General features: G+C 43.5%; 1 protein-coding gene across 13 annotated transcripts in view; it reads right to left on the reverse strand.

Moving 5' to 3' along the window:
• The window catches only part of KCNMA1 (potassium calcium-activated channel subfamily M alpha 1), a 725,292-nt gene that overhangs the window by 95,483 nt on the left and 606,804 nt on the right, over positions 1-23,005 (reverse strand). For 6 of the 13 annotated variants that reach the window (XM_035022495.1, XM_035022490.1, XM_035022523.1 and 3 more), the window contains one exon: positions 913-999. The exons of the other annotated variants lie outside the window; for them this stretch is intronic. In XM_035022495.1, coding sequence (XP_034878386.1) covers positions 913-999 — 87 coding nt within the window. The remainder of the gene's footprint in view (positions 1-912; positions 1,000-23,005) is intronic. 13 annotated transcript variants of the gene reach the window in all.

A 23,005-nucleotide genomic window follows, 5' to 3' on the forward strand; every position in this document is an offset into this window, starting at 1 on the left:
TGGGAATTGATTTAAGATGTGGTGGTAATTCCAACAGCCTTAATGCAGAGTCGAACATCTGTAACAACATTTTACTCGACTTTTCATCGGCATTCTGTTTTCAAGCAAAAGCAAGGCAACATCTTCCAGAAACACTGGCCAGAGCTCTGGGCTCATTTCAAGATGATCATATATTTCACTGGATTTTTTTTAAAAAAAGAAATCCCTTTCTTTATTGGCCTCGCCAGCTTGCAAACACCATGTCAGGGTTACCAATGCCTCTTTGGGGGCCTTTTGAGTAAAATGGGGCAAGGATTCCAACTTTCAGCTTTTCCAAATAGCCTAATGCTGACATGTGATGGATCCGGCGCTCGGGTCCAGCCTGGGACACATTCCCTCTTCCCCTTCCCCGGTTCTGCCCCAGGGTTTGGGGGCATGATGCCCTTTGACACTTAAAGGTGAATTTGTTGGCTGGAGTTAAAAAACAGTTCAAAGCAAATAACCTCGGAAATGCAATAAAAGGCAAACAAACCATAAACATGAGTCGACCGGCTATCTCCATTACGTTATGAATCACCACATCTGGAGAAACCCACATCTGCACACACTTAGCAGGTCATTAGTAATGTCATATTCACACTGGAATCACTCAGAGTGAGCAGCATGCAAAGTGGCTTGAACGCAAAGGCATCTAGCTAACAGGGCTTCCGACGAAGGTCTTGAGCAAGCTGCTAGACTGGAGGCAGGGCCGTTTTAATTGTTACTTCTTGTCTGCTATGGCTTTTCTCTTTGGTATTTTGCTGCCCAACAAGCTGAATGCATGCTGAAATCGACAACAGTACATCTGTCTTCTTCAACCGAGCTCAGCATGTTAAGATAGAACGCTGAAGCGTGTGGTTATTAAAAGAGGGGTGGGCTCCCCAACTCCTTCACCTGGCTCGGCCACAAGCCGAGGATTGTGAGTTGTGTCCTTGGACTCAAATGGGTCTTTGGGATAGCGCGATCTAGCTGCAACCTTGACTGCCAAACATCAACGAGAAAAGAAAATGGAAATGAATCCTTTGCGAAATTTTTCATTAGGGAAGTTCCAAACAAGTTTTATCATCGAATAGAATTATAGCTTTACATGAAAAGGGGAGTTTCTTCCTCACAGCTCAACTGCGGTTTTCTTCTACCCTGATGGCTTCTTGAAATTCTTTTTGCTGTGTTTTTGTCATCAATGTCAGAAGGGATAGTATGTCAGAAAACAATCCTGTTTGTGCAATAATTTCCAAAAACCTACAGAGTACCCTTCTCCCTATGACATATATAGACCGAAAACTGAGTTTAGCAGCAAGACCAGACCCTTATACCCTGAAGTCTGCTAGAATGCATCCTACTGAATAATTATTATATTCCAAGTCATCAATCCTCAATGTTAAAGTATCGTTTTCATCTCAAACAGTAGGCTTGGTCAGCTTGGTCGTGATTGCTGCTTGACTTGTGTTAAAAGCCATGGGTTTGCCACTCCTAAGAAAGAAGGAGGTATAGCATCTCCTTGTATCATGAGTGATAAAAAAGAAGTGGGTGCATGTTTTCCATCTTTCAGGATGAGAATCTTGTTTTACCCAAACTGAGGGTAAGGAGAGAGGGTCAAGTTGCCAGGCTAGGGATGTAATAGTGTGCTTCCTATTTTCTGTGGGTTTACCAGACTTTCTCCCCAAGAAAAATCATGTAAGTCGTAGTAATACAGTCTTTTCCCAATATGCAATTCACAATGGACAAAACTCCCAAGCTGACCCAACCTATCTCTAATATGATGGAAAGCCTAAGTCTTTCACCAGAAAATCTGAGCTACTTAATTCTCAAGGTCTTAAAATGTAGCCACGAAAGAGCACTCCCTGGATGGGAGCGCAGAATGGTGCCCACTTTCTGGAGGGATGTCTCCTGTCTTATAATCATAGACTACCAGAACCGTAGCTGCCTGTCACACAAACCAGATGGGTGAGGAGGTGCAGATGCTTCCAGAAGCAGTGAAGGAAAACAACAACAAGAACAACAAATGCTAGATAAATAATCCATACTATGAGTTTGGTTTTCTAATTGCTATACAGGAGCACTTGACTGTTGGTTCAGGAGGAATCCCAGAAGTGGGATAGGATGTGTGCCCATCAGTGAGGTTGAGCAGCTAAGGAGGCTAGGACACAGTGAGGCAGGCATTGGAGCCAAGCTCTATGCCTAGAGGGTCATGAGCAGCTCAATATCAGAACACGGGGGAGCTGAAGTGGGTGATATCCTTGAAATGAGAGCTTCTGGTCTGAAAACCTTGGGATAACATATATCCCCCAGCCGATGGGTGAACACTTAGCAGTATTATTGATAAGACCAATCAATAAACCTATTTTTGAAAGATCATGGAGAATATTAATACACAGATAATGAAAAGATGAAGGATGCTGCCTCTCAAAAGCAATGCCAACAATAATAATATCTCCAACATATAACATACATAATTGTCTACAGCTGAACAATCACTTTATTATTTACATTATCAGGCAGGACAATTTCACAACCTCTAGCTGAGATATAGGAAATACATTTATTTGGAAAATCTAGAGGATGTGGGTTGAAAATAACACTAACCTGCCATTATGTAACATGAGTTTGGAAGTGGCCCTGTGGACCCGAGCCCCCGCACGGGGGCAACTGCCCCCAAGTAGGCTGATGGGGCAGGGAGGGGAGGTTTGTTGCAGCTTTTTCATTTCTGGCTTTTGTAGAGCTAATAGGAGAATGGGGAGGGAGACTTTAAGGAACAATAGTTTACATAGAAGTTAATCACAGGGTGTATTTCTGGCTCTATTCACTGCCTGGGAAACCTGAATTGTGTAAGTTTGAGTCCATTAACACAGAGTAATGAAAGAATTTAGCTCCTACATGGGAGAGAGAAAAAAAATACTATATAAATATACTAACAGAACCCACATGACCTGGATTGCAATGTTCTCTGTGGAAACGCTGCAGGCCTAATGGATCCTATGAAATCAAACAGGGTGGATGAGATGTTACCTACGAACCCATGCCCCCCACCCATCTCAAACCATAAGCCTCATGTTCTGTATGCATCCTGGTAGGAGTCTAACATTCATCAAGTTCCCCTGTATCTAGAATCTCAGCTCATATATCTTTGCAAAAAACTTGACCTGCTGTAATAACTTGCCCAATGCTCTGCTTGGTATTGGGTAGAAAATTCCTTTTGGAGATCTGGTTGCCTTTGGCTCTTTTTTTCTTGGAACAGATTGTTTCTATCATCTCGAGGGCAAAGAAAAGTCTCAAGCAAAGACTAGATATTAGCTTCTCAGAGATGAGACGCAAAGATAAACAATGGAATTCTAAGAGCAAATACACGACTAACATGAGAAATGCAAGAATTTCCTTGAATTATTGCTATGGAGTTTGGAGATTGGGAAGGCAGTAGAAGATGGAAGATAACTTTTACTTTGAATCAAACTGAGGAAAAAAATACAGAAGTCCAACAAAACAGCCCCTTCTCAACTCTCCTTCTCTCCCTGTTCTTTACTCTGACACCAATGAGGTGCTAATGACTTCGAAGCCAAAAAGTATATGTATCTGACTCCTTTTTGTAGCTCCGGCATGTGCAGTACCTGTTTGCGGGGGACAAGTTTCCAAGTAGGGATGAGCTTGCCAAGTCCCTGGCACCAAAAGCTGCTTTCTTTCTTCTTCTTCTGTTTCTCAAGTTTCAGGGTCAGCAAACCATAGTCTAGAACATGTTTTTGTATACTCCATAAGCTAAAACTGTTTTTACATTTTTAAGTGGTTGGGTGAAAAAAATCTAAGAATAATATTTCATAACACATTAAAGTGATAGGAAACTCAAACTGCAATGGCTATAAATAAAGTTTTATTGAAACATGGCCACAGTTGTTCATTTACCTATTGTCTATGGCCGTTCTCACTGTACAACAGAGTTGAGTCATGGCAATAGAGACCCAGTGGCCCGCAAAGCCTGAGATATTTACTCCCTGCCCCCGATAGAAATTTTTTGCTGATCTATGCTCTCTTTATCTTTTCACATTTTCCTAGCCGTCCAGTTTTTGAAAAGCACTATGTTCTTCCCGATCTGCCAAGACAGCCAAACAACAAAAGGAACCCACGTGGAGCCCACGTCAAGTGCACAGATCTGGGGAAGTTGGGAGGGACAGAGGTAGCTTAGCGATCCGATTATCCCTACTATCCAACCTGCTAGGGGTCCAGCAGGTCCCCCGGCATTTGAGGAAACCAATCAGGTGAGTTTCCCATCTTCCAACTCAAGTGAAGTCAGATTCATCTACCCCGCGCTTTGAGAATCAAGGCAAACCACATCTACCACGAGCAATTCCTTGAAGCTGTGAGTGTGTGCCGCCAAGTCCACCCTGAGAGAGCCCGCACAAGACAACAGATTAACCATTAGACTAGATATGTTGAAAATATACAGCTTCAACCTTTCCCCAGCTAGCTCAGAGCGATATATAGATGATTATTTCAACCGTCAGCTGCCGCATAGATTTAAACCCCTGCGCAAGAACTCCTGGATTCATCTGCCCCTTGTCAAACTTGCACGGCTTTAGTTGGAGGATACATGGTGTGGCAGTTTCACTGTGAATCCAGAATGATCCAGACGGCTGCTGTCTCTTTGTTAACAGGAAGCCAAACTGATGAGTTTGTAATGCATTTCTTATCAAAGGTAGTCTCGGAAAAGAAAATGCGCCCCATCAGTTTGGTTAGAATTTCACATATAGTAGATTAGGGGCTTAATCAGAACATCTCTGTTATTTTCATGAGGAAAATAGATAATTCTGCATCCATCCCATTAAAATCACTTTATGCTGATGAATTACGTATTTATAAATTTATAATTATCTTTGATTTTTCCCCTCCTTCAGTATGCTTAATAAAATCATCAGCTAGAGCCCAGAAAACAATGGTGCTTTGTAGACACGAGCACGCTAATATATTTTTTTAAGTTAATGCCGATCTTTTTGAGCTGTGTGTCTAAAATGATCATAGCGAATAAAGGGATTGTAATTTTCAACTCATATGTTTAACAAAGACAAAATGGACTATAATGGAGTTTATGGAGCTCGTAAAGGAACTCTTCCTCTAATATGGTTTGTTATCAAATAGATTTGGATTTACCATCGGATAAATCAGGTCCTTCTGAAATGTACCAAGAGTAAAGGACTGTATACTACTGAACACAGCTCCTGGCACATGGAGAGTGCTGCCAATTTTTTGTGGTGTTTATTCAGTATGTAAATGCCAGCATTAAAATAGCTATTTGTCCTGTCTTCATTCAAAATTCTGACATTTTATGCATTGGGGGTTTTGTTTTGTTTTTGTTTTTTGCATTTTGATTTTTAAAAATTTTGCATGAAACTCTCTCTTATCTTGACTCCTGAGGGTTTTGGTGGCCCCTTAAATGTGGAGCCCAAGGCAAGTGCCTCGCTCTCCTTACTCAAGCCCTGGCCGTGCCCTGCCCATTTCTCCAGAGTGTTCTCAAGAACCTGCTGGTTCTGCCACCCTGCCTGTCATTACAAAGAAGTTAGCTTAGTTTGTATACGCCTGTGTGTCTATACACTCCCTTGTTCAGAAGTGGGCAAGGCGAATATAAAACAAGAGTTATTCTTTTGATCACTTCATGCTGTTTGCATGAGATTGTTAAGGAAGACCCTTGCAAGAAAGGTTTCCTTGTGGATTTACAAATTGTCAGACATCCAAAGGAGTGGAGAAAAGATCGTGCTGCCTCAGGAATCTGAGATTTGCCACCTGCCTGGGGTGAGAAACAGAACAGAGAGAAGGGGTCAGGTCTCTCATGGACTTAATTTCACACTTCACATCAAATTCTCCTGGCTAACACAACGTTGATTTACATTTTCACTTTGGGGTAAAAGTTTTTATTTGCTTATATGTTTTGATTCAGATGTTACCTTCCTTCTCTTTTTGTTTTTCCTCCCCCGAAACAGCTTCAAGCAAATATGACTGGCAGCAAATGTCCACATTTCATTTCCATTTTCACTTTACTGTTTACATCTTAAAAATTAACGTTTGCTCCAATAATTCTATTTGAAGACCAGCCTAGTGTCTAATTGTGGGTATGTGAAATTGTTTCCTAAACCGTAAGATGTTATGCAGGTAAGGACCATCATTATTTTTTTTTTTAAAGATTTTATTTATTTATTTGACAGAGAATGAGAGAGAGAGCACATGAGAGGGGGGAGGGTCAGAGGGAGAAGCAGACCCCCCGCTGAGCAGGGAGCCCGATGCGGGACTCGATCCCGGGACTCCAGGATCATGACCTGAGCCGAAGGCAGTCGCTCAACCAACTGAGCCACCCAGGCGCCCAAGGACCATCATTATTATTAATATCATTAACATTACTGGTTCATCCATAAACACCATATCTTCCATTGAGCCACCTAGAATTCTAATATGTATTCCAGATGGTTGCACTGATACTTTCTTTGAAACTCAGATAAAGGTAAAATGCATGGGTTTTTAGCGCAAGCTAGGTACACCCCATGGCCTGATGAAGAATGTTCTGCCAGAACACTTTAGAAGTACTGTATGTTTTTAACCTTGGGAGGTAAGGACCAGTCTGGATTGTGATTTTACACTAAACACAGCATTTAGTATATTTCTTAAGGGCATAGTCACCTTCTAAAGATGCTCTTGAACTATAAAATCATTATCTGCATTCTACTATAATTTATCCTCAGACAGATCCTGTGCAACATTTTAAAATGCTAGTGCATGGTGGGTCCCTTTCTGGTCAACACAGAGAACAAGGTATAGAATGCAGGGGGAGGGCTGGAAGGGGTTTAGAGATATTCTGGTCTCATTCTCTTTGGGCTCAAGGCTACAGTAATATGCAGACCCAGAGCCAGGGCCCAGGTCTGCTGAATTCTAATCCAAACCAATTGCTGTCAGACTTCTGCTCATGAGAGTAGCATAAGAATACAAGTTTCTAGTCAGGCCTAAGTCCCACCTCTGATCCTTATTAGAGCTCTGATCTCAGACGAGTTACTCAACACCTCAATGTCACAAGATCTGCTGTTATCCCTGCTGGACACATGTAGACACTGGGATTTGGGGATGCTGGGGGGGTTAAAAGAGATAATCAGGGGCCACATGCTGACAGCCTGAGGACCAAATACTGTCCCGACATGCTCTGCTTGGCACGAATTCTGCTCCTCCACGGGAATTTTGTGTGTAGGGCAATCTTTGAGTCTGAAGCTTATCCCTAAAAATACGCTTTACTAACTTCTGTTTGAAAATCATGCAGAAGACTGGGCTTCCGTTCCAGGAAGGTAAAGGGTCTCAAAAGGCGTGAGCTCACCAGTTGGTCAAACACTCCAGTGCTGGTACTCCAGCCACAGGGCAGGCGTCCCTATTTTACATCTCTGGCCCTGGCTCCAATGATACTCAAGTGTGCCAGAAGGATTGTAAGGTATGGCAGATCCTTCTACATATGTCAACTCATACTGAGCTGCAAGAAAGAGTAACAGCTAACACAGGCCTTGTGGCCACACCGCTGGGTCCAAACCCAGGTATTGGCAACTTATCTAACCTCAGTTTTCTCACCTATAAAATGGGAATACTCAGAGTACCTTCCCCATAGGGTTGTTGTGAGAAGGGACTGAAAACCTAAGAAGTGCTTAGAAGAATTCCTGGCAAGCTCAGGATAAATCTTACCCATCACTATTACCTTGGCTTTGAGTAATCCAAGTAATTAGAGCTCTCGGCCATTTGGTCCTTCTCCACAAAGCCACTTGGCTCTTTTGACTTGGTTTTGCTCAGATGGGTTCATGTGCTCTCCTCTGCCTGGAGCAACTGATCCCGTATCTGTGCACTAGGATGGGGTGAGATTCAATTCCCACCCCACATCCTCTGCTTTGGTTTGGCTGAGGCCCAAAGATTTCAGATGGCCCCAGTGAACTGCTCAGGTCAAAATAATTAGGCTATGCCAAGTGTCATAAGAAAAAAAAAAAAGCCAGAAAATGTTTAAATGGGCCTCAATTGGAGAAGGCTGGGACCATTCAGAGCAATAACAAATGAAAGTCAGATACAAACATGGAGAAAGCCCACTGTTCCCTCTAAATTACAGGATTGGTGGGAGGTCACGAGATGGGGGCATGCATGTGGGCAACGGTGGGGGTCAGGAGAGCGATGGGGCAGAGGGACAGTGACTCTTCCACTATTCCTTCCCACAGGTCGTCTTTTCACCTACCTACTCTGCCCATCCTTCAAGAAATAGGTTAACCTGCCTCCTGCCAGGAAGACTTCCCTGGCAACTGTCATAAGATAGAATCCCTCCTTTCTTTACAAATCCCTTGGCATTTCTCATCTCACACCCCTGTGACATCTCCTTATATTTTGGCATTATAGTTTGTTTTCCATTTCAATATGTCCTATTCCCCAATTAGACTTAGAAGCTCCTTTACTGTAGTTTATATATCTATGAATCTCTCACAGTGCTGAGCCCCTGGTAATGTTCCTAAGAAACAGATCCTAGTTGCCAGAGAGGTGGGGTTGCAAAGGGAAGAAGCTCAAAGGGAGCCCAAGTTTGTCCCAGCTTGGATCAAAGGCGTGGCCTTGAAAGACACCTCCCTCCTAGGGGATTGGCATTCATTAAGTAGATGGGCATTTTCAGCTCTGATTTGCAATGGTTCTGGGCTTAATGCTCTCTCCTGTTACTTGACAGATATCACAGGAACCAGCCATGGATGGAAGGCCTCCTAACTCTCCAGCCAAAAATTATGACCCAAAACTTCCTACCTGACTCAATCCCAAAGCGCTACAGACTAAGAAAGCAGAATCCCTGATCCAAGAAAAGTGTGGCCTAGCTCAGTAGTTCTCAACCCTGCCTTTCAACAAAATAGGCTGGAAAACTTTGCAGAACACCAATGCTTGAGTCCCACCTCAGACCCTATTCAACAAAACTCATGAGAGTGGGGGCTGGGACTGGGCATTGCTTTTTCTTTTTCTTGTTTTAAAGATGCACAACAGGAGAGAACCTCAAGTCTAGCTGGAGAGACAACTGCATTATATATAGATATTTTACAAGAAATAACAGTACAAAGGTGCTGCATGATAAAGTCAGGTGAGGGCTAAAAGAAATGCCCCGTATGATAAGTGCTAGAAGATATAGTGTGGTCAGGAAAAAAAGTCAGACTTGAAACAAGGGTGGGGTGGACAGAGCTGTTAGCCTTGTTCAGCTACATACCCTCCGAACGAAACACGGGGCCTGAACACTCAGGACATAGAAGCCACAGCGCGGAAGCCGCTCGATAGTGGTGTGCTAGGTGGAGGGGATAGCTTGGACAAAGGTGGGGAAATGGGAAGGTACTAAGCTAGGGAACTATAAGAAAATAAGTTTGGCTAAAGCAGGCAGATTTATCTGAAGGCACAGTTGGGGGTATAAGGGAAAGCCAGCCTAAGGCTTTAAATTCCAAATGACAGAATTGTGAATATTAGATGTTAATCTGAATCCTCTGGCAGTTACTTTTTCTTCAGTTTAAATACTCAGATTCTGAGACGGCAGCAGGTGGTTTGCATCTAGGCAGGGTCTATCAAAAGCCCCTCACTCAGCCTCCTTTCTTGCTGCCCACTTAAAAATTATAAGGATCCAAGATAAGATACACACGTTGTGTGCATGAAACTAAACACGAGAAGGAGGCCCCTGGCAAGAGTCCAGTTCCCTTGGAGGTCTCGTTTTTACTCTGGAGAGTGTATCTGACAGGAAAATAAAGTTATTTAATGCTTTGGAAAGGGGTTCTGTGAAACTCACAAGGCTGCTTCCTCAGAGCTTGGCCAGGTCGATCTGACCTTTACTCTGGGACACTATCTCCCATCTTCAGCTATTCGAGAGGATCCTGTCCCATCTAAAAGGAACTCGGAGGAAAATCAGCAGGGTTTTGACTTGAACAAGAATACTGATTGCAGTCAACAGTTTGGAAAACATTTTCAACAAAACTAGAGCTTTCAGGGGGATTCATTGAGAAGGAAATGTTTCCCTCAATTCTCTACTCCTTGGTTTTTCTTAACCAATAACACTTCAGCATTTTGTCTGTCAAAAGCATAGAAGTGAATAAAAGAAGAATGTACATAATGTTGTCTGGACCCTTGACCTGCACTCCTGAGACCAGTATGCCAAAAAAATTTTATAAACTCAAGAGAGAAAATTCTTGGGGCAACTGGCTGGCTCCATCATGGAGCATGCACTCTTGATCTCGGGGTCGTGAATTCGAGCCCCAGGTTGGGGGTAGAGATTACTTAAAAAAAGAGAGAGAAAAAATACTAATTGGCTTTCCCAAATTAATGGTTTCAAATTTTAAAAAAGAAAACAAGAAAAATATTTGCATTCAAAGTTCTTTATAGTCTGATAGGTAACACTTAATAATGAACACAATGAACAAATAAATGAGTCGTCCTGGGACGTATCTTAATTCTTCCCTTGCATAACCCCAATAAATCCATTGTCTCCTATCCTCTCCTGGCCAGGAGGGACACCCCAACACCCTGTATAAAAGGAATAGTGTAGGTTTAAAAAAAAAGACAAAAAAAGCATAGTTTTGTCTTTCAAAAAAATGGAAACAGGCTGCGTGTGGATGAAAGAACCAAAAAAAAAAGGTTTTCCTTGTACATTTGTTGTTTTGCTTCACTGATGCCCAAACTGATGAGCTGATTGGCCTTTGTGTGGACAACTTTGTTCTAAAAAAACAACCTAAAACCTCTGATCCTGATTGTCAGAAATTTAGCTTTGGCCCAGTAAGAAAGCAACATTCTTTGGTTAACTTGGATTCTAAAGTAATTCTTGATGAAAGGGAATCACGTTAAAATTATTCTTATACAGCACACCAATCCACTACCTAAGTCACCTTTATAAAAATATCCCTCATTATCCTGGTGCGGAACGAAGCCTAGGGAATTAATTTGTACAAATAAGTATTAAATAAAAATGGGGACTTGCCACATAATAATCAGATGGTGGAGGTAATCCAGTCTTAGGGGTAAGAATCTGACATTGAGTGGTTACCTTTTAAAAACATAATAACATTCATTGAACTAGGATTTGTTCCAAATGAGCGTTAAATCATGCTAGTTGGATTTAAAGAAATCTTAGCAATGGAGAGCTGTTGTCTTAGTGGAGGTATATCTCCTCAATAAACAAACACGCAAACTCAGTTTTAGAAATTCATTCTGGAAAAATAGAGGAATATCTGGAAAAGAAAAAGCAGAAAGTGTGTATGGGGGGGTGGCTACCTAGACTACATCCAGGTAAAGGGTTTCATTTCTAGAAAAGCAGCGCCACCTGCTGGTCAACTGGCCCTTCAAGCCCCTCTGTGGTTTGCCGGCTATCATCTGTCTTGTAATCTATGCATAAATATACAGCAGTATTTCTCAGCTGCTGTTATACATAAGAATTTTATTACCAGTCGGCAGATTTCTAACACACTGGTTGCAGTTTAATAATCCCCTATTACCTGAAGTATGGGTTATATAAAAACCTAGAATGTTAATTGTTGACAAACCAATTCTAATATGTAAAGCACTGTAAGTCACCCAGTAAATATCCAAATAAATCGAAAGGGATAGCTCTTTTTCCTCTAACAACATGTTATTAAACAACACAACTTGATCACTTACATAAAAATAATGTTCATGCATTTCGATGTACTAAGAAATCGGGAAAAATGCATTATAATCTTACTAATTGAAAGCTTTTCCTTCATTTACAATTTAGAGGAAAATATTTTTGCTGTGAATATTTTTTTCCCTTCCTTTAAAAAATGGACCTAAACCCAGGTGTCATTTAGGAAATTTTCTCATATAACAAAACCTGAGTTATAAATAACTAAGATTACATCTATAAAATGCTATATTTTTAAAATGGCAATAGAGAAGTCATGGAGAATATAAGCCACTGATACAGTGAGCAGAGAAACACTACCTGTCATTTTTCAGAAAAAGATCACACAAACGCGATAGCAAAGGAACACAATAAAAGGAAGAAACAGGAATGTGATAGGTGACTCTGATTATATCTGCAAAGGAAACTGTGATATAAATTAACACCCAAGCACCCACGAAAGGCATATTGTATGTAGCTTCCCCACGAGTGATCGTTATGCAGCAGAGAAGACTGGTGATTTTGAAAGAACAGAAATAAAATGTAGGCTGTGAAATCTGGTGGTGATAACTAATGACCACACAACTTACAACTCTGATTTGATCTCTAACAGAAAAAAATAAAAAAGTACTCTCCAGGATAGATGTATGCAATAGGGGCCGTATTTTTCACTTGAAACAAATAAACCCCAAATGGGATCAAAGGGCCCCAGCAAATGAAAAATGACAGTTCCTATGTTGCCCTGATTTGATCTCAAGCAAAACTACCATGCTGATAACATTCCAGAGCTTTGGAGGAAGGCAGGGCCTGGGTAAAGGATTTGGGCCCCATTTGGCCCCAATTCTCACACTAATCTCACTAATGAGAAAATCAACAAGAAGCAGAGCCCAACTATTTATAAAGCGATTTAGGAAAGGTGATGATGTGAAGTCTCAACACCAACCAGACCTCAAAGATGGGTTGAGATCAAGACCATCATCAAGAAAAGAAATTCTGATAGAATTTGAAAGGAAAGAAATGTCATCTCTCCCCACCGTCTGTTCTCCTCTCGTTTGCTCTCCAGCATTCCTTCCATCTTCCAAGAATGCACCGTCCATGTCCATGGTATAGATGGAAAAGTCATAAGGCAGTTTCAATAAGATGAGGAATGATGAGATCAAAGTCACAGGTGCTCTATGAGATAGATCCCGTTATTACCTCCATTTTACAGATGGGGAAACTAAGGGATAGAAAAGTCCAGAAACTTGCCCAAAGTCCCACAGTAGTAAGGGTTGATGTTCGCTTAGATGAAATGAGAATAAAGACTCATACATGTGCAAGCCATTACTCTTATTATAGCAATTGGCACGCACTGAGCATCCATTTGGTGAACATATCAAAACATGACTGCTCCAGGAATGATTTCCAAAGTCCCCAGAAAACATACAAATCCCCCTGCTTCCCTCCCTTTCCCTACTCTGAGGTTCCCTAGAATTTCAGGCTTTAATTGCCAAGGAGAATCACTTAGCTCACTGCACAGTGAGATGAATGGCTTGGGAATCCCCAACTAGATAGCTGAGGAAAGACAGGAGATGTCTGCCTATTGGATATCCATCTTCATCTTCATTGAAGAAATCTGTGAAGGAGTGGCCCTTCCAGCAACTAGTCCCTTGCACATGTCACATCCATCTCCCAAGACCTCCAGGCCACATGACCTGAGCTCCTTCCTCCACCCCATCTGCATGCCTAGCAAGCTCCGTTCAGGCATTTTCACAGGGTCTCTCTTCTCTGCAGGTCATCGTACCTCCTTTTCCAGTAACACCTGTTTAGGGCTTTGGCTTTGAAGCATCCCTGCTATCCCTGTTCGGATGTGTTCTCTCAGTTGGACTTGTTACAGGCCATATGTGGAAATTTACTCATCTGCACTGAAGAAATGGCCAGATCGACCTTGACAAAATGCAGAGAGCAATTCAAAGCCACTCAAAGGTAAGAGAATGAATGCTTGGTGCAGTCTGAGAGCTCTGTGAGCAATCTGGAAAACTCTCTGTCCCCTCCTTGTCTCAAGCAGAATAAACAGAATCATGACACTTAATAGGAAATTGCCATGAGACACACTCAGCCTTTGGACACCTTGAGGTGGGAAGAATTGCCACTTGGGCACTGTTGGGTTCGATCTGCCTACCTTAAGTCAGGGTCAATGATCCTAACAGTCATGAGTGGACTGAAATCTTTCTCCATATTTGGGCGGGCTGATAGCTCTCTGCAAACCCATACCTCTCCTCATATTGGCCCTACCCCATGCATTAGTATTTTTGTGCCACCCTCACTCACAGGAAAACGATCAGGCTTATTAAATGCAAATGTCACAAGTCCTTGATTTTCTAGGACAAATGCCCTACATATACATGTATCCTTCATGTGGTGGTATCCCTCTCTCTCCTCATTTGATACTTCAACAGGGTTTTGCCTACTGTGATTTAATTCTGTCTAGATCTTTTTTAGTCTGGATCCAATTTAATCGCTTCTAGATCTTCTTTCCCAATATTTAAGCTTCACAAAGAATATGGATTGTACCTGCTAGTTGATAATTTTCAAGAGCCATCAGTTATGTCCTTGATTTTCTTGCTACATTTCCCCCTTTATTCTCCTTGTATCATATATATATATATATATATATATATATATATATATATATATATATATGTATATATGCATGTGTGTGTGTGTATGTGTATACACATTGCTGTAAGTTGTTTAGAGAGTTTTAGGAAACTTCACGGATCTGGGCAGTCCTGCTTCTGGTATACCATCTATTCATTCAACTGATGATTGAGAATCCCTTCATTTATTCATTCTTTCACTCCTCAAATATTTACTGAACTGGAATCCTTCAGGCCATTTCCTACTCAGGTATTCTTGCCAACACATGAAGCCCAGCCAAGGATGCCAGCATGCTGCATTTCTGACCTTGGAGGGAAGGAAGGCAGTCCCTGTGTCCTTTCTTGACTGAGTGCAATTCAACAGGCTCCGGCCCAGAAAGCTGCCATTGGCCAAAGTGGAGATCACTTTAATGCAAGCAGTCAGCTCCACTTCCAGAAGATGGCCCATGCTCTGGTCTACAGATGCCCTTCTATGCACTGTTGGTGCATCTTGTGTAGCTCGAGCTCCAGGAAGCAGTCTTTCTCACTTCACTTAAAAGCCGGCTCAGTGCAACTGACTATCCCTAACGTAGATCTGCTTCAGAAGCTTCCACTTTGAGTTTGCATAGAGTTTTCTCTAGGAATATTTGGTAGTATTTGCCCTGCAATATTGAAGGGGATAGAATGGGGGCCTTCGGGTTTACCAGAAGAGGTCAAGGGAGTTTCTCTATTGCTGTTTCCATTGTTGGCGGGAGGAGAGCTCCTTCTGTGGATGACCAAGGGAGATGCTCTTGAGAAGAAATGTCTCTGAGTCTCCAGACCCTTCCCCCAGTTTGTCTGAGCTGGACTTCAGAAGAATGTCTCCCCAGAACAAGAATCTATGGGTGTGTCTAGAATCTCCCTCCAAACCAGGCACCGTCTAGCTATTTACAAAAAAGTCTTTTTAATGCTCTCTGGGATCTTAAATGTGCAGGTATGACAATGCCGGACTTGTTTCTGCACAGTTTCCTCTTGGGAAAATGGCTGACTGGGGAAGCAGAACCCTTATAAGTAAATGTGGGGATGGAAGATTCCCTGATTATCTATGAAATTCACCATACTGGTTTGGGAGAAAGCCCTGGAGAGAGAAGAAACAGTGCACGGCCAATTGGGTGGGCGCATTCTGCCTCATTCCAGTTCCAGAAGCTGGCATTCTCGGCAAGTCCAGGAGCCCAGGACTCTAGTGCTTTTCCACGCCATTTTAATGACCCTTTGAGGTCACGGTGTGTACAAATCCCACAGCCACGTTTGGCCAACGTACAGTCACAACGAGTACAAAGGTCTTGTGCACAGAGAAATAAAAAGGAAAAGAAAATTGTGCCGTGGTACTTAGATATGCCACGTGACTTCCTCGGACTCTGTGTGGCAGTACTTCACAGGAAATGTGTTTTGTATTTCCACTGGAGTAGGATAAGTGGTTGGAAACTACAGTGGATTTTCAGTGGATGGGATGTGAAGGACTTTATTATTTGTTTCCTCCATAGATGTAAGGAGACATGCTGTCTCCCTGAGAAAGACGGGAGGAGAAAGGTCTCATTGCCAGCCACGGGGATTTGAAAAATAATTTTCATGAGCTCTAGCTGAAGCTACCACGTGCAGCTTGAGCCAAGACCTTCGGGGCTGGTCACATGTCCCCGCCGTGGCGCCCACTTGTTTCTGCTGTCCAGCCTGGGCCAAGAGCATTTGTGGTAACAGCTGGGAGCTGCCTGCCTCTGTCCCTGTCAACACACTCAAGATGTGAGTCTTATTGGAAGTGGGGAGGATGACGAGGCAGGAAGAAGAAATGGGGGTTAGAAAAAGAAAATAGATGGAGGAGACCCCAAGACTGGGGATAATGGATGCAGCTTGGTAGGTCTCCAGTCTCAGCTGAGGCTTTAAATTCCCCTCCAATCGAAGAAAACTCTACTGAGCCCAAACAGGAATCACAAGGACGGCTGGGTCAGCTGGGGAGAATTAAGCTCAAGAAATTTAACTAATGCAATTCAACTACTTCAGAGCCATTAATTAAACTTTCTTTAAAAAGATTTGAACTTCTCAGATCTGCATATGGATAATGTGCTTCAGCTGCAGAGTCCTGGCGGCTGTAGATCACGCCTTCCTTTCCTAGGGCAACTCAGAGCAGCTCCCTCCACCTCCTCCTGCCACAGCCTCTCCTCTTCAGGTCTTCCCCACCCTCAGGGGGGAGTCTCCCAACTGCCTCACCAGCCCAGCCCCTTCTTCCTCAGCGCGCCAGCGGAAGACTTGCTAAAACAAAGCCTCTGTGGTCCCTTTCCTGATCAAACACCTTGAATGCATTCTATTGTGTTGCAGATGAAGAACAAAACCCCTTCAGGATTCCTCTCCCTGCGAATAGGTCTTAGGCTCCAGCCTAACTGGGTGACCAGCGGTTCAAGGGTTCAACCTTGTATCTGAGTAACTCAACTAGCTCCACAGCCCATGGAGCCATCCGGCTTGTTCTGGAATCCCAGCCCCAACTGCGGACTCAGGCAGGACCCCAGGCAAGTTATCGAACCCTCTCTGAGCCTTAGTTTCATCTGTAAATGGCACGGTTTATAGGTGCCTCCGTTTACAGCTGCCTCGACCGTAAAAAACTGTTACTACCTCAAAATGAGGATTAAATTCGTATTTGTAAAAGATACCGCATCTGCAAAGCAGAAAATGCTGTGTTAAATTTAACAACATACACACACACATATAGGCACACACACACACACACACACACACCCTTGCTGTGTTCACCTTGCACACGGTAAGATCAGCCGCTACACCAAGTCTAGTCTCCATGGGAATCTAAGTTAAGCGCTAGCCACCTAATACCACCACATTAAGAAGCCTCGGGTTCTGCGTGATGGAGGGCCAATAAGATAATAGATCTGCCTGGAGAATGGGCCTTTACTCAGATAAGACAAAAACAACCACTCCCCAAAAAGGGAAACGGATTTTTCGGCAAATCTTAGCGAGTTTCACCCGTCCCTCCTCACGGATACGTCTGATCTGTTTATAATCTCCAATTCACTCCATTCTGAAAAGGGCTCCCATTAGGCTCATTGCTTCTAGGCTTAAATGCGAGTCAAAGATCCCAAACTCTAAGATCTTTCCTATGAGTGTGCTGGCAAACATCTTGAATTTGTTGGGCCAGATGACAGACGTCCATCTCAGATGAAGGAAGCATCGGAGTGAAGCGATGGGCACCATCCGAGGAGGAGGGAGAATCCCCGGGCATGACTGAGACCAGGCGGGTTGCACATCAAGTGCTCATTTCCATCTGGATGAGACTTGAAGGCAGGACGCGGTGGAGCCCATGCGGCCGCCCCCCAAGACTCTCGCCAGTGACTTTACACCATTACTGGTCTGATACTAATTTGAGACGAAGCCCATTCACATCACAACAAATTAACCACAGACACGCGATGGCAATCAACTCAGGGGGCTATCCTGAACGCCGGCTGGGGGATTCCCTGTCTCCACGAGCCGCACGCTCCCACAGATGTTTCTAAGAGCCTCTTCCCAGAGGCCCATTTAGAGAGAAATTAAATGCAACTTTGACTTAATTAACGCTTTAAATGATAATGAATACAATGTAGATTCATAGGAGGCATTTACATTGTGTTGTAAAATTGATAAAAATTTAATAACTCTTTGTTAATAAGTTATGTCTCCCCAGACCCATAAAGCCTAAGGCACTGCAAACTCCAGACTGGGTCTAATCCAGGCTCCTGGTGCAGGTGGAGGAGGGAGCCAGAGATGGACTTGACATTTGCTCCAAGCCTGCTCTAATTCAAACCTCTGCTTGTTCATCAGTACTTTATTTCATACAGTAAAGGTCAGGATTTGGGCTCAAGGCAGAGCCTTGACAAGAGAGCTCAAGTGAAAGGCGGACTGGCCCTGGCATCTGTCGCCCGAGATAGTGGAGGAAGGGGGGAGATGGAGAGCTAACTGGCCACATCCGTCCCCCTCCATGGGGGTAAGATGGAGAATCTGATGCCCAGTGGTAGGAGCTGTCAGGCTGAGTATCGTGACAACCGGCCACCGTCCAGAGTAAAAGTGCAAACATAATTTCCATGTCACCTTGCAGAAGGACCTCTGCTCAGCCTACTTGTGGCACGCCGACGTCTTTTCTAGTTTGTCCTTGAAAAGCTGAGTCACTTATTAAAGTGTCGTACTCCTGGGAAGGGAGGTGTTCCAGTGACAGGAGTACACACAAGGGACCCTTCCGTCTTTCCTCCTTCTGACCTTTCTACTTCTTGTCTCCTAACTCTGTTTCAAAGGATTTCTTTTGAAAAGTTGGCTGCCTTTTGCTCAGAAGGTCCCTCTTCGTCTAAACGAGGGGGCTCTTCATAGCATGTTTACCGTAAAGAATTCAACAATACTTTTTTTGGGGGGAGCACAACGAGGTCCCCAACACAAGTCAGCTACTTCACCTGACACTCAGCTGAAGAAAGTAGCTATTTATTATGAGTGAAAGCATTTGAAGATAGGCATTTCAAGGGATTCTTTTCAAAGGAGATTTTGCCCACGCGTGATTTTGGCCTTACAATGCTGATTTAACGATTTGTCAATAGAACTAAAGTCACTCGAGTGTCACTTTAGTCACTTTAGTCACCTGTGTAAGCACGTGGAAAGCATATTTCTAGTCAACCCATTCTGTGTGCCTTCCACAGAATCGAGTGAGAGGCACTGGCTTCTGTAACCTTGCCCACTACCAACAAAAGTACCCGAAGATGCCCTCCCAGGTACATCGTTAGTCTCTCGGAATGATTAAATGGCTATCTGGCCCTATTTACCTTCCTGTTTTCACGTCCTGCAATGAAGTGCGAATGGCCAACTCAGGGAGCGTGGGGCAGGGCTAGCGCAGAGCTAGAGTGGAATCCGAAGGTGCTTGAGTGTTTGCTCTCATGGAATGTAGGGAAGGAGAAAGAGACAGATCATAACCAGCATGCACAAGAAAAATGGGACAAATTGCAGACCCAGAACGAATGGGCTTACAGAATGCATGGGAAACTATGATTACATTGATTTAGGCTGAGTTTCCTTTGGCTCTCCTTTTTCTTTCTATCACTGATGGTCGTGGTGGGAAGGGTCTTTGGTTTCAGGGCCCAGAAGTAAAATAAACAAATACAATTTGGGGGGAGCTTGAGGACGTCACCCAAAACTACACATAAAAGGAATCAGATAATGATAGGCTGTTGATTTTTAAATACAGCTTATTAACTCAAATCCCTCTTTAAGAGTTAACGGAGACTGTCAGGATAGGGTGTGTCCTGTTATAGACATTTTCCTAGAGCTAGTTCCACCCCTTGCCCTCGTATCTGATTCTATGTACTTCAAAATGCCATTAGTTCACTCGAGTGACTTTAGTTCTATTGACAATGTTAATTCTCTGCCCGTACAAACCAGAGGCTACTCGGGATAAGCTGATTTTTGTTTATTATCTGACAAGACTCAAGATCACACTAAACTGATTTTGGTATGTGTCCCTTCAACCTAATGGTATTGGACTGCTCCTCTCAACTTAACCACTGGAGTTGAATGCCTCCTTGTATTAGATTTACACCCGAAATAAAAGTCACGCGCCATTTAAAATTAGCTACAGTAGTTTGCAAAAGGGTATATGTAATTGTGCAGGTTTAAACTATTAGTAAATTGAAAGGTTGGTGTGAGTGATCGCACATGTACTTGAGCTAAAACTATTTCTAAGTGCAAGTCTAAAGATCTGTTTCTCTTCCAGCACATGATTAATTTGTTCATGCCAGGGCTGCTGATGGCTTGCGGCCGGCCTCATGTCACACAGGTCTCGGCAGGTTTGAATCAATAGGGTCCTATGTTGTCACTGCTTCAAACTTTCACTGTCCCTTTCTATTAGACTGAGCAATCAGATATCAGGCAAGACCAAAACAACACGAAAAAATTCTGAACAGAGAAAAAGCACTATTTTATAAAATTCTATGGACGCAAAACGGAACTGATTAGAACCTACATCTATATTTATGTGTTTATGTTGCTAGACATCATTTTTTAAAAAATATTTGATGGTCCTAGAACATGGCTACTTGTAAAACGTCTGGGCCCATATCATCTTAGTGTCTTTCCGAAGAGCTGGTACTCCCGCCCAGGATCATCTGGAGTAGAAACAAAACCAGGACGATCGGAAAATGAAGCTTTGTGCACCGACTCCAGCTTACCATAAGGAACCATTCAGTCTTGCCAAAAACATAAGTCTTTGATGAATCCTTACTGGTCACTATGTGCTTTACTTTTCTGACACTGTTTTTTAAAGTCTTTTGTAAAGGAGTCCTTCTTCCCTGAAGAGCTTTCTGTCTGCACAGTCTGACCTCACGTCTCTCGAGTTCAAAAGAAGACAACTGTCAGAACAGAACGTGACTTTGCAATGACCGATTCTCGGTAACAGGCCACACCTCCAAGGAGAGGTGCCCTGAGCAGGCGGGCCCTGCTGCTAGAAGGCAGATTTTTTAAAACTGTGTGAACACTTTTAATATATTACTACTCCTCTGGGAACTAGCTACTTTTCTTCCCACTTCAGAAAACACATAATGGGACTTTGTGTTTCAATTTAACGTCCCTTGAAAACGGAAATCTTTCCCCTTATGAGAAAAAAAAAAAAAAAAAGCAAGGAGGGAGACTAAAAGCAAGAGAGAAATGAATTAGGCAGTCTCCAAAGCACACTGGCTCAACTGGGAAACTGCGACCAAAGCAAGCTCCGTAATAATATAATGACCTTTAATGAGTGTCTTGGGAAACAATACGGCCCCAGCATAAAAGACAAAGGGCAAAACCCATCATGGCTCTCCTGACACTAATTCAAAATGATTTTCAGAACAACTAAAGAATGTAAGAGAAGTAATCTGATCCGCCCATCTGACCTCACTTTGATTCAAGGGCCCTTCTCCTGCCATTTCTAATTGTCAAACCCTCTACATTTCACATCTGCTCATATTTAATGAAAAGCCCACTCTCGCCACTGCTCTTTGAGTCAACCAGCTCTGTCAAATGGGCACCACCCAAGCCCACCACCAGCAAGGGAAGCCCAGGGATTGCTATTGGAGCCCTGCCAGTGGGATTCTGCGCAGAGATAGACATTTTTTAATTGGAGAAGGGCTTACGTGGGTGCATGAAGGGGCTCAAATTGGAATGGATTTTTCTAACTTACTATTAATGGTCAAAGGTGAGAGGACTCACACAGGGGTGGATGAAATCTGCTTTCTTTCGATGGCGAGAGGACGGCGGGGAAACTGATGAAACAGAGGAGGCGACCCCCCCACCCCTGAGCTGTCAGTATCAGTTAACGCTTCCACATACAGCCCAAAGCTCCGTGTTTTCTACGGTGGGGCTGATTTGGGAGGATAGAGAAGGACAACAGTCTCACGCACAGGATGTTTCCAAGAGGATGGGACAATCCCACCCTAACTTTTTCTTCTCTTGGCCTCCATCAATGTTTGGATTAAATTGCAGAGATGAGAAATCCCTCCAATTATGGTTTCTCCTGGATGAAATGGAAATTACACACGCTGGGTATCACGGGCCTCACACAGGGGACACACATGTTACTGTGATTGGTATGGGCAGCTCTTGCCAAGACACGACCACATACAGCCCAAATGGCTCCTTCCTTTTCTCCACTGAATTCCTGGCCAAGGTTTTAGAGCCTAGTGGTTATCTGAAAACAGAAGAAGTTGTGCCTTAGGCAGACGGGTAACCCCCGTGGCTGGTGGTTCCGTTCACGGCCATCAGTCAAAGATGTGGCCAAACGGTGCCACCACAGCTCACCACTTTGCTCTTCCTCCCCCAGCTCCTGTCTTGAACCTAGTGTCTTGCCGGACATCTTAGACAAACAAATCCCTTGTGCGGTTGCAACCGAGTTCTCCTTGCCACGTCATAGGAACTAGCAAGAATTCTCACGATGAGAATAAAAGGGTAAAGGTTCATACTGTGGCATCTGAACAAAAGATCTGAAAGGAGCTTCCTTCCTAGAATTTTAGGCAAATGTGGTCGGGACAGTCCAAAATCCCTCTCGACACAACCTCTATTAAGTATCACTTTTAAAAATGAATCCTATTTCTTGGCACTGTTCTGGAAGAACAGCGAATTGTGAAGAAGAAAGGACGATTCTCTGGTCCCAGCTATAACTTTTCCAAGTGACTCTACAACAGTTAGATGCCCAGATTGTGCCTCAGACCCGAGCAGCAGGTTCAAACACCAGCATGTGGCCCAGCATACCACTCCGCTGCATACAGTGACGTCAGGGCCCCCTCAGCCCCGGGAGCCTCTGTGGATCACTGTCCCACAAGCACACCATGCTGGGACCACCTCCAACACCAGCACATATCAGTCAGCAAGTTCCCCGCATCCCAGCACCTCAGGGTGCACACTGGGGCTTTCAGTAATATCACCGGGCAACTGTCGGTAAAATACCCGCGAAGTCCACGCGGCGGACCAGGATGAGGGAGGTGTCAGGAACCTGGTATAGGTCAGCATTGCCGGTTGCCAGCAGCTAGACCCTGACCTTTGGTTCTTTACCATCCCTGACCTTGTGGGTGAACGAAGAAGACTGACCTCAAAGTCCTGTACAGCGGACTCCAGGAAATCATGGCAGCTCACGGCTTATAGCTTTTGTTGTTATTCGGAATCACAATTGCTACAGGAGACCTTAGTTAAAGTGTGAGATTCTATTTTTGGGAAAAAATAA

The sequence above is a fragment of the Mirounga leonina genome, unplaced genomic scaffold (genome assembly GCF_011800145.1).
Source record: "Mirounga leonina isolate KUSES-001 unplaced genomic scaffold, KU_Mleo_1.0 Mir_114, whole genome shotgun sequence".
Taxonomy (NCBI): Eukaryota; Metazoa; Chordata; class Mammalia; order Carnivora; family Phocidae; genus Mirounga; species Mirounga leonina.